The sequence below is a fragment of the Misgurnus anguillicaudatus genome, chromosome 12 (assembly GCF_027580225.2).
Source record: "Misgurnus anguillicaudatus chromosome 12, ASM2758022v2, whole genome shotgun sequence".
NCBI lineage: Eukaryota > Metazoa > Chordata > Actinopteri > Cypriniformes > Cobitidae > Misgurnus > Misgurnus anguillicaudatus.
In genome coordinates, this window is record NC_073348.2 from 39777501 (window position 1) to 39793883 (window position 16383).

At 38.2% G+C, this 16383-nt stretch overlaps 2 protein-coding genes across 3 annotated transcripts in view; one reads left to right on the forward strand and one right to left on the reverse strand.

The window, feature by feature from the left end:
• oclna (occludin a) overlaps positions 1-826 on the forward strand; it is an 8887-nt gene extending 8061 nt beyond the window's left edge. Inside the window, exons 8-9 of the mRNA XM_073874602.1 lie at positions 1-13; positions 182-826. The exon at positions 1-13 is cut by the window's left edge and continues 29 nt beyond it. Coding sequence (XP_073730703.1) covers positions 1-13; positions 182-280 — 112 coding nt within the window. The 3' untranslated portion in view covers positions 281-826. The remainder of the gene's footprint in view (positions 14-181) is intronic.
• Positions 827-855: 29 nt separating this feature from the next.
• On the reverse strand, positions 856-16209 carry erap1a (endoplasmic reticulum aminopeptidase 1a). Of its 2 annotated transcripts, none has more exons than XM_073874599.1 (18): positions 15293-16209; positions 15068-15206; positions 13602-13736; positions 13386-13506; positions 13153-13307; positions 12514-12627; positions 11587-11718; positions 11309-11440; positions 11154-11234; positions 8920-9080; positions 7678-7766; positions 7425-7602; positions 3524-3680; positions 2546-2730; positions 2299-2460; positions 2032-2172; positions 1873-1954; positions 856-1780 (listed from the first exon to the last, which is right to left on the reverse strand). In XM_073874599.1, exons 1-18 carry the CDS (start codon positions 15778-15780, stop codon positions 1631-1633), a joined length of 2802 nt encoding a protein of 933 aa, XP_073730700.1. In that variant the 5' UTR covers positions 15781-16209; the 3' UTR covers positions 856-1630. The 2 variants fall into 2 exon arrangements, with proteins under 2 accessions (XP_073730700.1, XP_073730701.1); XM_073874600.1 differs by having other exon boundaries at positions 8920-9077; positions 15293-16208.
• Between the last annotated feature and the right edge of the window lie 174 nt (positions 16210-16383).

Here is a 16383-nt window from a genome sequence, read left to right on the forward strand (position 1 = left end):
AGACCAAAAGAAGGTAAGAAGTGATTGCTGAATCGACACTTTCTCACAGAAAAAGATGACTGTGACGGATGTTAGCGTTAAAATACGTCACACATGCTATTGTATGTTGATATTGTACAGATCTGATGAAGAAAGGTCAGAGTTTATTTGACCTGAGGAATAAACTTTAATGTTTCTGCAGAGCGGCGATTACCAGGTGAAGAAGAAAAGATGTAAATACCTGAAGGCCAAACTAAACCACATCAAAACCATGGTGAGCGACTACGACCGAAGAGCTTAAGAAGCAATGATCACGATAAAGACACGACAACTGGACAGTATTTTCAGATGTAATGGCGTCTGTCCAGTTTTTAAGCCATGGTCATGGTTGCACTGGGCTTTTGCTTTTTGAACTTCAATTATTTGTGTAGAAATTCAAAGATCATTGGCTCATATTAACAAATGCAATATTGCCCAGAAATGTGCCAGGTTTAACTAACAGTTACAACCTCACGTGTGTGTATATTGGTTTTGTGAATGTGTGTTTGTTTTCTATTTTTAAGTAGATTTAACAGAAACGTGGCGTTTTAGTACAAAAATGTATTTTTATCAAATTATTTTATGTGGTGGGTGTTTTGTAACTCTTGACAAACATGTTTGTTCTTTATCAAGACTGTGATTGATAGCTAGTTAAAGGCTACTAAACAAAACTAACCGTATGTCCTTTTAAGCTGTACTTTTGCCATTTTAAGTAACTTTTTACACACCGATATGTAAATATAATTTAATGTTTAACATTTTTCATTGTTTTTAAAACTATAAATGAATAAAATGTTTAAAGCCATAATGAATATAGCACTGCATTTGTTAAAAGTCCAACTTTTATTAACACACAATCATATTCATGGGGATTCAAGTGAATTGTGAACAGTAAAGTGTTTTATATCAGAAAAGCACCGGGATGTTGGAGGGGTAAAAAGTTGGTAGTCAGTAGAAAAATATTGAATGAAGATGTTCTTTTTGCACAACAAGAAAGAAACAGGCTTTGTCCAAATACTCACACTTGCGGTCTCGGCCACTTCAGAGAGCATGCATGAGACGGGAAGTAAATGTGCAAGACTGTTTCATATCTTAAATGCCAAAGTGTGGGTTAAGTGTGCATTAATGTTTAGTGTGCATCTCTAGGCTAAGCATAACCTATCATGCATCTTCTGGATGTAAACTGAGACTTTTGGACAGACCTTGCGAGATGTCATGGAAATAAATGGGTATTACATATTTTGGTAGTAAAACAAAAAGTGTTGCACCACATTTCATTTGTGCACTTGTGTAATTTTACATGCACACTTGGGATCCTTACGTCAAATTACAGGTAATGTAAGTAGTCAAGCGGTCGGGTGCAAAGACTGCAATGTGGGTATTTGAACAAAGCCATAGTTTTTTTTTATTATTCACTAATTCACACAATTGGCTCTGCAAGTTTTTAAAATCAATAAAATGTGTTTAATGTCAAATGAGGTTTTAATATTGACCATGAACCGTTTTAAAGGCACAAATAAACCTTCAATGTCAAACACCTTTTGTAAAAAGACACACTGAAGGTAAACCAGTGTCAAATCACTTTCAGAAAGTCTCTCTGGGGTCATCGGCTTCATGAACTGTGTGCGTCTAACCAGACTTTCAGCAGTGGGACGTTCTTGTCCATCCAGCGAATGTTCTCCTGGATCTTCTGTAGGGCCTGCTGAATGCTGCGAAGTTCAGACCCCTGTTCTGGTGTCAGTGAGCTGAAGAAAGACTGAATCTATAGGAGGAGAAATTATTCATGGATATCCATATGACAGTGATTATACTTAGCTGACAGATTTTTGTAGGATGCTGATATAATACGTGTACCTCCTCGAGCATTTCTCTGGTGGAATACTGATTGGTTACTCCGACAGCCATGCGAGATATCGCAGAAGAACCAAGATCAAACCTGGAAGAAAATGTAACCGATCACAAATGTGACGTAAAACAGGAATGCTATTATCTTAAAAGATGTCCTGTACGCACTTTTTCACCAGCTTCCCCCAGTTGGCCTTCAGAAACTCCCACGCAAGTTTGTATCCTTTTTGGTTTTTACTAACACTGATAATGAGCGAAGGAAGCTCATGAGTTTTCAGTATATTTCCGTCAATGCTTCTGTCCAGCAGCCTAAAAAACAACACTGGATTGCTCATAACAGGTTTAATGTGAAATCCTTACACCCTTCACTGAAATTTTGGATAAACTACAAAGTTGTCATGTGACGTTTCCGCACCCTCGTGAATCCAGACTCACCACTGAAGTTTGTGCGTTAGAGGACTGTACGTCAGAGCCGCTTTGATCAGACTCTTCTCTGAAGGCGAAGCCGACCGCAAATATTTCTCCAGCAGAAAGTCCCATCCTTCATCTGTGCGAGCTCCTTCAGTAAACACCACCAAACGAACATCAACAGGCAGCCTGTGTGAAAGGAAGCTCTCTGTGATACTGAACTGAATATTGCTAATGCAATGCATGATGGGATGTGAAGTGTTTGACTATTTACCACATTTTTCCATCAGATTCCCTCCACCTCTGAAATAGATCTGTGGCAGTACTGATGCATGATGGGTAACGGCGCACGCAGGCAAACAGCAGCAGATAGTTCCTGAGTACTCGCTCTGATACAGAACCTTCATCGGTCCAGCTCTGTTTGTCGATCAAGCTTTTGAATAATTTTACTAAATGACCCTGTTAAACACAACCCAATAAGACTTATTAATAAATACTCAGCTGTACCATCTCAATAATATCATGCGACTTTCTTAAAAATCTTTATATCTGTAAATCTGAACAAAGTGAGAATAACGCTTGTCTGTGCAAAATTACCACCGAGATGCCAATGGCTTTCTCACAGTTCCAGTATAAATGTATGCATTTATATCTATGCATTTGGCAGACGCTTTAATCCAAAGTGACTTACAGTACAGAGTTTTTTTGTGATTGTTGCAGGCAAAAATCCTTGATCTTTAAAAAATGCGATGGAAAATGCGGGATATTTATGCAATTTTATGCGGGAACTTGCACCTTTTCATTGATGTTCACGGCGCGTAATTACTTCACTTCCTAACATGACAACAGGGAACATGGCTGTGCATCTATGAAGAAAATGAAACATGTTCTGCTAAGATATATATGACTGTTTGCTACGAAAATGCAATTTGCTTATGAAATCATGCAAGCAGAAATCTGCAATTTATGCGACGAAAGTGTGACGTATTTAAAAAAATGCGGCCCCCGCATAAATATGCAGACTTTGGCTGATTATGCATTGAATCATGCGATCGCATAATTGCATTTTTCTGGAGGGACAAGGTCTATAGTATAGGTTTAAACAGTATGTGTGTTCCCTGGGTTTGAAACCATGACCTTTATGCTCTACCACTGAGCTACACAGGAACATTTAACTGAAATATGGAAGTGTATTTAACATTCAAATATTACAAGCTTCATCTTTATTATCACAATTTATTATGTGTACAACCTTTAGCTGGTTCTCCAGTTCCTCCATGTTTCTCTTCTCCATGAGTTTGTAAAGCGGCACGAGCTCACTGAAGCCCTGAGTTACCGGCATGATCTCTGACTCTCTACTGAGATACACGCTCAGATTCAGAGCTTCATCCAGACGAACCTTCTCAATACTGAAGGAAATAAAACAATAGTGCACTGAAAACCTGAGGTGTTTTTCTCAAACGAGTTTGCAAACAGTACCAACATTTTAGATTTAAAGGGGACAGAGAATGAAAAACCATTTTTACCTTGTCTTTGTTGAATAATGGTAGTCTACCCACATTCACAAACTTACAAAAAGGGCAAAACATGCTAAACATCTCAGTCTGCAAGTTAAGCCAGTAGGGGGAGCCAAATAGGTGCAAAACCACTTGTTTAAAATCCCCCACCCTTATAGAGCTATCTGAGAGAGGTTTTTAGGAAGCTTCTAAGCCATTACAGACCCAAACAAATTTTTTTTGTCTATATGTCACATCACAGAACAAGGATAAATACTCCGTTCAATCATTCTTTGTCACCTTTAAAAAAGGAGAATTTACAACTAGGAAGCATCCATACAATCAACACCATTACACAGCTTTAGGTTTCATGAATTAAAATGAACAGAAAAATCCAAATAGGCCACCATTTATAAATATCTGGTCTTCTTGTGAAATATCAATGAATGCACTTCACTATTTCCTAGGTAATATTCTGCTATGTGGATATTTCTGATGCACAACGGCGGTGTTTAATGCATGCATGCGCTGCTTTCGTGAATATGCATTGGAGATCTACTTTATGAACACACAAAAAATGTTCTCGTCGCTTCGTGAAATAAATATTGAATCACTGTAGTATCATCAACTACTTTAACTACGCTTACATGTACACCAATAATGCGATTATTTCCAATAAACAGGCTGAATGACAGTAAGATGTTTAAATTATTGGAGCTATTAAAGGGCGTTTTGCAGGTAAAATTTTTCAACGAATTTGTGCAATTTGCTTGTTGATAATAAACATTTAAACTGTTATCCATTGTATATTATGTTGTTGGGTATCACAAAACCCGAAAAAGTATGAAAAAGTACAGCAATTTGCAATGATTCTCCTTTCCCTCACAACGCACTGTATGACGTCACGCTGGGGAGAGAATTTACCAAAGCCGCCTTGAGAGCATTGAGAATGACTATAGAAAGACGAGTAAAGTACAGTTCTGATAGCGCAGATTATAGATAGATAGATAGATAGATAGATAGATAGATAGATAGACAGACAGACAGATAGATAGACAGATAGATAGGCAGATAGCATAACGTTAGCATATCTTCGTGTAGAAAGTAAACAAACAATTAACATACTCGTGCATGCTGGCTTGAGGGGGTCCATGATCCTGCCTGAAATGGTTGTAACTTTATGCGATCTTCAGCACAAACGGTTTTGGCAGCATGTCTCTAATCCTGGAAGGTGAGTGAAGCACGTCACGTCTGTTCGCGGGGACCAGCGACCCAAACGCACTCACTTTCTTACAGCCAGTAGCGGAATGGCAATCGAGAGAGTCGGGACTTTCCCGGTGGGCCGATCTGATAATAGCTATACATTTCGAGTTATATTAGCAACACCGTCTGGCGGCGTGATGTGCGGCCGGTTCCCGCAGCCCGCTGGTCAAACTGTGCAGCCTCTCTCAACAAAGTATATAAAAGTGCTCAACGTGTTCGGCAGGTCCAAACATGTACAGGATTTATAAAAATACGGTGATCAATGAGCGGTTCCTCCTCAAATGGCATAGCCTGTCGTGATGTAAAAAGCCGCCGAACGCCTGTTTATTACAGTATGTATGCGGTCGGATCCGAGTATGCTGCCGCTGCTGACTGCTGCTGCATATAAAATGATCGTGTGATTCGTTATAATCGCATAAACAATATAACAAAGCATCCTTTTATTTCACAAAACAATATATTTGAGATATTATTTGATAGACTAGTAAGTGTGGATTAAGGATGTTTAAAAATCTCTAGCCTGGTGGTCAGGACATGAATGGATCAAATCAGCAGATTTGCGAAGTTTTATTTATCTCCACATATATCATAAATAATAATTAGCAAGGTAACTTTGCAGTATAACACATTATATATTTCCTACGATGTATATATGATTTACAAATTATATAAGTAAGTATTAAACAGAAATAAATGTCTCATCTATCTCTATGGCTCTGGCTGAGTCTTTCTCCACTTCTCCCCAACGTGACGTCATCGCAGAATTGCGTTAAAAAAACCGTTAATACCAAAAACGTAAAAAAAGTGGTCTTTAAGACCATTTTTGAGACATTTTAAAAATTATACACATATCTTGAGTGATTTATGTACCCATTAATCGACAGTGGTGGTTAACCTGCAACACACACTTTAACCTCATGACTTTTTTTTTACACGCAGTTTTTATTTTCTGATTATTGGCTATTGATTGTGTATATTATTCATACTTATTACACGGCTCTCTGGAATGCTTGATTCTGATTGGTCAGTTGAGACATTTGCAGGTTCGTTCTGTAAGGAATAATTGACGACGGGCCATTGAATTATAAGAAAATAATGCACACCAAGGTGATAATGCGGCACAACGCGAAGCGGAGTCAATTATTCCGCTTATACCACGGTTACCTCAAACATTGCTTTGGTGCCTATTTTTAAGACATTTGAAAAGTTAGGTGTGCGGTTTACAGAAAAATAATCAACACCCATAGAACATTTCTCAGCCAATCAGAATGCAGCATTCGACAGACCCGTGGTATAATTTCAAATAATAACCGCTCCAAAGTAATAACGCATAGCCGGACTACTTGTATGTTTTAAATCCCTCTGCGCCAACAAAGATTACTGTTTGGCTCCATCTTGTGACAAACACTGGACAACCACAATTAAGAATGGAACATTTTGACATTCATTTTAACATGTACGGAAAAAACTAAACATTTAAACAGTGTATAGAAGAACGAACAACGACAAGACACAGAGAGAGCTTACTGAGACTGAACTTGACAAAATAGAGCATGACAGCTACGAAGCCAACACCAAAAAAAAAACCAGAATGGGCATTAAAACTTCTCAAAGACTGGCTAAAAGAGAAAAAAATGGAGACAGACAAGTATGAAGCAGCGGATCTTAATAAGGTATTACGATCATTTTATGCATCTGTGCAAAGTTTCGCGGAAGGATAAAAATGTTAATTTAAAACAAATATGCCAATAAAATGTTTCAAATTCATATTCATGTCCAGTTTTTTTTCTTATGTGGCAAGTAGCCGTGTAATAAGCGGGATAATGTAGAGGCAGCCGGTAGTTATTGGGAAATAAGCCCCTTCAGTGTGATACAAGACCCTCCGCTTCGCGTATATTATTTCCCAATAACTACCGGCTGCCTCTACATTATCCCTTACATAGCCCAATGCAGAGCACAAATTAATAAATGAACTCACAAATACTGTATCGTTAAATGACAAACACGTATTTATGGACGTATTTTGTTATTCGGTGCCGTGATGAAGACAGAAATAGCATGACAGTGCCTGTAACGGTTTTATAAGCTGCTGTCGCATTATGAGTTCACGACAATGAGTCCAGGGGAAACTTCCTAATGTCAAGTTTAAAACGGATTTGCGTGTTTACATGGCCGCATACTGCATACAATTATACTTGCTGCGATTATGATCATTATTTTAATGGAAATATTGTGTCCACACGAGGTAAAGTTTAATCGCAATATTGCCAAAATCATATTATAATCGCACTATGAGAGTGCATGTAAACACAGTCTATGTCTTTGACTTTCTGGGGCTTGAAAGTTGTGTTGCTGTCAATGGGGGTTCAGAAAGTAATTATTAAGTTTACTGACCTGACCAGCTGAAAGATGTCATGAATGAGACTGGCTCTGTCATTGCTGCTGAACACAGTGTGGTCGTCCTGAAGTTGTTTGATCAAAGCGTCCCAGCCGCCCGACTCGTAATGCACAACGTAAAACCCTCGCAGGTCCACATTAAATTTGACCCATTTAACCTCCTCAGGCAGGTGTAACACATCTACAGACAAAACATCAACTCTCATGAGCACAAGTATAAACGGGATGACGTGATAAATCTTGTCATGGTACACATCTCTTTCAGTTTTCAGCAGAAAACGCTGGACTTCATGACTTTGGCTGGTGATGTAGGTCAAAGGAACCTGCCACAGGACTTTTCTACAGACAAATATGAAATGGACAATCAATAAATAACATTGTACTGTTTTATATTGTAGTAAATAACTATGTCTGTACTATAATAGCATACTATACTACTTTATTACTGAAAATGAAGAGACCACTCCAGTTTTGCCTTTATTTATCATTTCTACATGTATCGTAACCATTCAATTTGAACTAGGGATGCACGATATATCGGCCAACATATCGTTATCGGCCGATAACTGCTTATTTTTAATATTATCGGTTATCGGTCTGATAGCAAAATTAGGCCGATAAATGAAAGCCGATAAATGATGGATTATTTTGGTTTGTTGAACCACTTCACTTGCTCATTGCTGGCCATGTGGAGTTTTGATTGGTGCTTTCTGTGACAGCACGAAGATGACACGTGTTGCGGGCTTAAGAAGATTATGCTAGTCTAGCGCAAAGACAAGATGTCTGGGATCTGCGAGTTTTTCATTGTGAAAATAATATGAATATTTATCGGCCTATAGATATCGGTTATCGGCCCCCAAATTTAAAAAAATTATCGGTTATCGGTATCGGCCAAAATTTCCGTATCGGTGCATCCCTAATTTGAACAAACGCAAACCTCAGGAGTGACATAAAGTCACCAAACAGAAATGTAAAGACTGAGATCATGCCAAGACACGTGAAAAATGTGATTAAAAATCAGGGTTATTCCATTAAATATTCACTTTTTTATTGTTCCTAAAATACATGTAAAGACATTAGCATTGTGTTGTTGAAAAGTAATTTTGAATTTCTTTGCAGTATTTATGATCTCAAACACAATTTTTTGTTATTTTGATTCCCATTTCAATTTTAAGTAAATAAATGCAAATAAAAACTTAGTTTTTATTAGAAACTTGGCAGAATGAAACAAAATTGATTTTACTTACACAATCTAAAAATAATCTTGGAGCAGTTTCTTAATTTTTATACTTTAACTGTGTATAGTATGAAATACTAGGTATTACCTGTTATTATTTACTATTATTTATAGATCATAGTTTGTGTAATACTGTATCCCAGAATGCAATGCACCTGATCATACATACTGTATGCAGTGTGACAAATAACCTAAAGATCATTTCAGACATGAATTTTGTTTTACATACATGAAATGATAAAAAACAGTGCCTACTGTGAACTCTTTGAAGAGTCTGCCCCTTTAAGAAAGCGCTCCTGTTTAAGTAAGACTTCTCGACCTTTGACCTCCACAGTAATCAAAGGAAAGCCTTCCTGTAGCGTCCATGTGTCCATAATGGCTCGCACATCAACGCTGTCCTCCATAAACCACTTCTGCTGAGATATGACTGAGTCATTAATGTGATTCATATATAATGTGTCAGGGCTTTTCAAATCTGGACCTGAAGAGTTTAGCTTCGACACAACTAAAGAAGCAGCTCATGGATGTCTACAGGATTATTAGAAAATTTGATTATGGTTGGAACTAAACTCTAGGACACTGGCACTTCAGGACCAGAATTGATTAGCCCTGATGTATGTGATCGATTAAAGGGATAAAATAAAAAATTATCCCATTATTTACTCACGCTCAAGCCATTTTTTTTACAGACGAACACAATCGGAGCTACATTAAAAAATGTCCTGGCTCTTCCAAGCTTTATAATGGTTGTAAATGGTGCTTCTGACGAAAAGAATGAGTTTCTGGTAACAACCAATGTGCATTCACGAGAAAGTGTGTTTCCAGCCTATGACATAAGGTTAGGATTCATCACTACCCCACTGTGTGTCATACGCTACATCCTACACTGGAAACACACTCTTGTGAACGCTCATTAGTCGTTACCAGAAGCTAGCTGTTTTAGCTTGTAAAGTTATAAAATATTTATATTTTTTTAGAAAATTGCATTGATCACCTTTATAAAGCCTTTATCAACCCCATGGAGTCATATGGATTACATCTGTGGAGGATGGATTGGCCTTCAAATCAAAAGCACCATTCACTACCATTATAAAGCTTGGAAAAGCCTTTATTTTCTAAAATAACTTTGATTGTGTTTGTCTGAAAAAAATAATCATACACATCGAGGATGGCTGGAGGATGAGTTAATCATGGGGTAATCCCTATAACTATTCCTATAAGATTAACTCTTTCCCCGCCATTGACGAGTTATCTTGTCAATTAACTCTTTCACCGCCATTGACGAGATATCTCGTCAATCAAGAGAAAACGCTTCCCCGCCAATGACGAGTATTTTTCCGTCTTTCCACAATACCGCTATTCCTTCTGGAAGTATTGCCCTATGGCAAGCTGCTGCATGTCTGTGTCTGTTTTAAAGATCGCTCTGAATGGGATCTCTATGAAAAGTCCGTCACAAAAATGGAATTATCTCTGCTTTTTGCTCAAAATGTGGTGTTTTTGCAGAAACCTACCCATATTCAAAAGCTGATTACAAAAGAACTACTGGAGGTAGGATGAAACGTTTTTTTTTTATTGAAAGCAGAGGGTCTGTTCTTTTATTTAGTATATTGTATGTTTATATATTTGAAGAAGAACATTTTCTGGAAGGCATTAAACTTTTGTAAAAATCATGAAAAACGCTGGCTGGCAACTTAAAAAAAAAAACACTGGCAGTGAAAGAGTTAAGAAAGAACATTTGCATAAAAACCGTGTTCTTGATAAGGTTTTATGGTTATCTGTAATAGCGCGATTATCCATCAGATGGCGCACTTACCCAATGTATAAAAAGAAACTGATGCAAAAATATTTTTATTAATTTTACACTCCGTGTATGTTTTGTATGCATGTCTCTTACAAAATGCCTTCACAAAAATTCAATTATGTCAGCTTTTGAAGAAAAATAGCAATATTTAATAGTTTATAAGCAGAAAAATATATATATAAATAGAAGAAATTTTTCCTGGAAGGGATTTTGTGAAAATCACAGAAAATGCTGGTGGGCAACTTTTTTTTAAAAAAGGGGCTGGCGGGGAATGAGTTAATAGAAAACGCTTCCCTGCAAATGAGTTTTTATGGGAAAATGTCTGCTTTTTACACTAAGTGGCGCTCTTACCCAACTTATAAAACATTAACTTTTGTGAAAATCATAAAAAAATGTTGGCGCTGAATGGCCACCTTTTTTAAAAATGCTGGTGGGGAAAGAGTTAATAAAACAATAAATGATTCCTATATATTTGTTTTTCTTAATCCTGGTCCTTGCGTACCCCCTCCCAGAATGTTTCCTTATTTGAAACACCTGATTTAACTCATCAGCCCTCTTCCAGAATGGTTAACATGTCTCCCTAACCAGGTGATGAGTTAAACCAGGCGTTTTATATAAGGAGAGAGGATACGTGAGGACCAGGATTGGGAAACACTGCTATAGATAAATGATTTATGGCAGCACTCACAGACTCTGGAGTTTCAGGCCTTTTTTTGGAACAGAATCCATCAAGTTTTAATCTTCCTGAATCTGATCCAGAAGTGCAGATCTGATGAGAGTAAAATGCATTTAGCCTTCAAACAGCAAACATTTCATAATCTACTTTTTTACACAGTTACTCACATTAGTAAGACTTTCCCAAAGATGAGCGTTGGCAGTGTTCTGGTAGCTGTGTTTCTTCAGGTAGAGTATAATACCGTACTTGAACGCTTCTGGGGTCAAGAAATCCCTCAGCATGTTTAAAATACACGCTCCCTATTTAAAGCACCATTGCATTCACAGACACCTTCATCCAAAGTCATTTTATGCATATAAGAGTAAACACTATTATTTATCAGTATATCATGACATTTGTAATGAATTATTCAGGTAGGAGCCTAATAGAGATATGGTCTGTGTACCTTCTGATAGGAGACGTCATCGAACATCTCACTGATCTGAGCAGGATTCTCCACCGGGGTTGAGATGGGGTGAGAGGAGCTTAAAGAGTCCACGGACATCGCAGTAAAGCACTTCTCTAGGAAATAATCATCCTGAAATACAGCCGCATGAGATCAGATCAAACACGCTACATGATGTACTGTTGTGTGTTATACAGGGTTCCCACACCTTAGTTAACTTCAAATTCAAGAACCTTTCAAGGACTTTCCAGGTCAAATACTCTCAAATTCAAGAACTAAATGTGGGGACACATTTCAAGTGAGAGGAAGGTTACATTGTGTTACCTTTTAAGATACATTGTTACAGTTCTCTTTTGAGGGATCTTGCGCTGCGTCACTGCTGTGACACTTTGGGGACGCCTCCAGTGGTAAGTGCGTCTGAATGTGTATATCAAATTCAACCAATGGTTAGGCTTAACAACAAAGACAGAGTGATGCAGGAGCCAGGAAGTATATTGCTATCTGAAATATTGCCAAAGACAGCGTTACAGGGACGCAGGAAGTATGACAAGAGAGACACAGCGTCTCGTTCCCTTCTCAGGGAACTATAGTTACATACGAGACGCTTTCATGTGTCAAACACAACTATGCAAAAAAGCATTTTGGTATGAATCAACATTCGCATACAGAAGATATAAGCATTTAAAGCAAACAATTTAGCATGTGTGCATATGAGGCTAGAATTTTGATGATATTATCCTACACTACACAGGGAATAATATGGATTTTTTTCCATTGCATAAAATAGATTCAAGCACTTTCAATGACCTGTATCCATGTATGAATATTTTCAAAAACTTCCCAGGGCCTTGAATTTTTTCACTCAGATTCACAAACTTTCAAGGACCTGTGGGAACCCTGGTTATATTTGTGTGAATTCTGTCTCACCACTTGCAGTTCAGGATGGGTGATGTTGACCGACACAAACTCCATGAACTTGGCGAAGCCTTCGTTTAACCACAGGTCGTTCCACCACTGCATAGTCACCAGATTCCCAAACCACTGCTCGGAAAAATTCAAGGAATCAACATCATATTTCACATCTGCTTTCAGTCGCACCTCACTAGCACACATGATTGTTATTGGTCAACCTTGATGTTAAAATGCAATTCTGCATGTTAAAGACATCTAATAGGCTAAAACAAGTGAGGCTGTCAGTGAAAATTTAACCATAGTCCAAAAATAAATGAAATAAATGAATGCAAACACCTTGTTATCACTGTTGACTTGACTTACATGATGCAATATCAGACATCTCATGAGTTATTTTGGTGAAAACCACGTTCAAGTTTGGGTTACTCATAACTGGACTATATTGGGTCTATAGTTAACCAAGAGAGAGAAATGACCCCCATTGCTTGCTGAGAATTAGCCTCTTTGAAATGTATTTAAAGCAAGATGATGTACAGTCAACAGGTCTCTTTTGCAAAGTAAAGCCCTCAAGGTTTTCACGTGAGGGTCTTGATCATCCTGACATGACTGTACATCATCTCTTACTTGTACTGAATCAGAAATTAACATCTCAACCTGGTGGGCAAGTTCATGGGCGATAACTTTAGTGATGCCTTGTTTGTCAGAGGATGAAGATTTCTCAGGGTCAAACAGCAGACCAGACTCTCTGTACGTTGACAGGCCCCAATTTTCCATTGCGCCAGATTGAAAATCTGGGATTGCAGCGAGATCTGCAGAAACAAAATAAACATTCACTGATTATGACTTGGTATGAACAGCAGGCATTTATTTATAAGTTTTACACTCACCGTGTTTGGGAAGTGGATATGGGATATCAAAATAATCATCATAAAAGTCCAGCAGTGTGACGGCGGTGTTGAGAGCATATTCTGCTTGACTGATCTTCTCAGGAACAGTATACACTGATATCTACATGAGGATTCAGGTTATCATTGGGTAAAGTGAAACGCTAGCATTTTTAAACCTTGAACAACACAATATGAATGTATTTATAATGAACTTGCCTCGACTCCATGCTGGCTTTTCTTACTGATGGAAGGGAAGTCGCAGATGATGAAGGCCACCAGATAGGTGCTCATCTTCACACTTGTGTCAAACTGATCTTCAAAGAGTCCATCACCTAGATCTACAGATCTCAACTGAGACACGAGACACTCGTATTAGGTTTAATTTAACAATCTGATTAAAATGTCAAACAGTCTGAAAGTGACATCTTATGTCACTTATAAAAAAACATCTAATATAAAAAATGACATTTGTTTAATATCTCATATTTGATAGAGCAAACTCAGAAATTTGCTTTGAGATAAAGACCCCAAAACATCACAAATATAAGATCCCAAAGTCTGTAATAAAAATTCAAAGACCTTATTTCACAAGACTTTTAAACATGTAAATAAATCGTTGGAGCCCACAGAGTACCTTTGAGAAGTTTTACCCCAAAATACCTCACAGATAATTTATTATAAGATGCTAAAATGGACACTTTGTAGGTGTAATTCGTGCGTTTACACCAGCCGCGGAAGAGGCGTCAAGCACGAGTGATTTTAATGTGTGTTGACGCACGTCTGGAGGTCTCGCGGCACGAATGAGGCGTTTAGCGGTACACGTGATTCCGCCCATTCGCACGTCTGGTTCACGCAAATTGATTGTTGCCGCTGCAAACGCGCGAGTTTAAAAATTTGAACTTTGGCGGAAACACGCGCCGCGTTAACCAATCAGGAGCTTGCTTTAGTAGCGACGTGATTACAGAAAGACGCTGTCGCAGAAGCCCCTCCCATGACCCGAATTTCCGTGTGAATGTCTGGATGACTTGTATTTCACGCGTAGCTTTCACGCGCGAATGAAGCGAGTACACTCAAACTGTTTAAGCGGCAAACTAGGCGCGCGGTAGACGCGATTTTGTCGCCTCAAACACAGCTGGTGTAAACCCACAGTAAGCAAAAATGTGCCATTTTTGGGTGTGTCCTTTAAATGCAAATGAGCTGATCTCTACACTAAATGGCAGTGCTGTGGTTGGATAGTGCAGATTGAGGGGAGGTATTATCCCCTTATGACATCACAAGGGAGCCAAATTTTAATTATCTATTTTTTCACATGCTTCCAGAGAATGGTTTACCAAAACTAAGTTACTGGGTTGATCTTTTTTACATTTTCTAGGTTGATAGAAGCACTTAAACATGGAAAAAGTCTGATTTTCATGATATGCCTCCTTTAAAGTGAACTCAAACTTTTCCCATTAAATTATCTGAGCTCTGTTATTTATTCTGTCAGCAATCGACTCATATTTTAGGAAATACATCAGACACATGGTTGACACCTATACTTATCTGACCATTAAGTTATAAAAGAGCAATTGCTGGACAATTTCTTTCCTTTGGGTAAGAAAATTATAGCTTTTTATACAAACAAGCCCCTGAAAAACATTGTGAATAACAACATTGATTGTTACATAGACAGTAATTCATACCTTGGGCATGTTGGATATGGAAATGTGTCTCGACTCTCTTTGTACACGGATGGTAAAGTTGGCTTTAAATGCAGGTTCATCAAAACAAGGGAAGGCTAATCGGGCGTACGTCGCTTCAAACTGAGTAGATGCCAAGTTCCTGCAAAGAGCAAAAACTAAATGAGATCAAACTAGAAAAGTTTGGTTAATTCATTGCATTGGTGACTAGAAGATACCATGTCTCACCTGACCTCTCCACTGCTTGTGGTGTATGTGCCTTTATAAAACCCATGAAAATTGTCAGACAAGTTGGCCGAAAACTCCAGCCGTACGACATGTCTTCCTCTTGTAAATGTGAAGTGATCAGAGAAGAGGGCTATCTGGTCATGAGGTTTAAACTCAGTGACTTGAAGATCCAAAGGAGGTCTGGAGTCCAAAAACAAAGCTCTGGAGATCTGAAGGTTCTTGCTGTGGAGGATGATCGCTCTGGTGTCGTCTTCTACCTCCAGGAGAATCTCAACAGATCCACTGAAGGTCAGAGAGGTCAGGTTGGGCTTGATCAGGAGATCATAATGTTGGGGCTTCACAGTGTCTGGAAGTCTCATCTTGTTCCAGGGGAAAGGCAACACGTTTGTGTCCGTGTTGACAGGTGTTTGTCCATGGTTGCCAACAAAAAGACCAGATAATAAAATGACAAATCTAATACAGATTAAAATGCGACTTCTGAAGAACATCTTTAAAATGTTTTCCGGTGGTTAAAGCAGTTGGATATCTGACTGTAACTGCTGTAGATCTGCATCTGTAAGTTGATTATTAATGGCACAAATGTGCGCTGCTCACAAATACAAAAATCACAAAATGTAACTTTCAACTTTAGATTGAGTTCAGCGGTCAAAATATTACAATGAAACTGTTGTAGATTCAAACAAACCTACACGCGAGGATAAGCGAAAGCGAAAGTGCGCAGCCGTCACACAACTGCGGTCACAAAACCTCTCATTTCCTGGCAAACTAAAAGTTTGTTTTGCGCTCCGACTGTGTTATTATTTAATGAAAACAAGCTAAGTTCATAATATATCGCATGACGTTATTTATAATTCAACATTATTTTCTGCGTAAACAGCATGTGCAAGATTTGTTAAACGCTTGTTTCATGAATATTAATTACGTAACGCGTCGTCAGATAAGACGTCATATCTGATTGGCTGAAAGGAAGACGTTGGCAAGTGGGCGTTATGATGCGTTCCAGACAACTCGGATTAAGGATTCCCCACCCAAAAAGTATTTAGTAACATTAAACATTTATGTTACAAACAATCTAGTATCATTAAAAAATT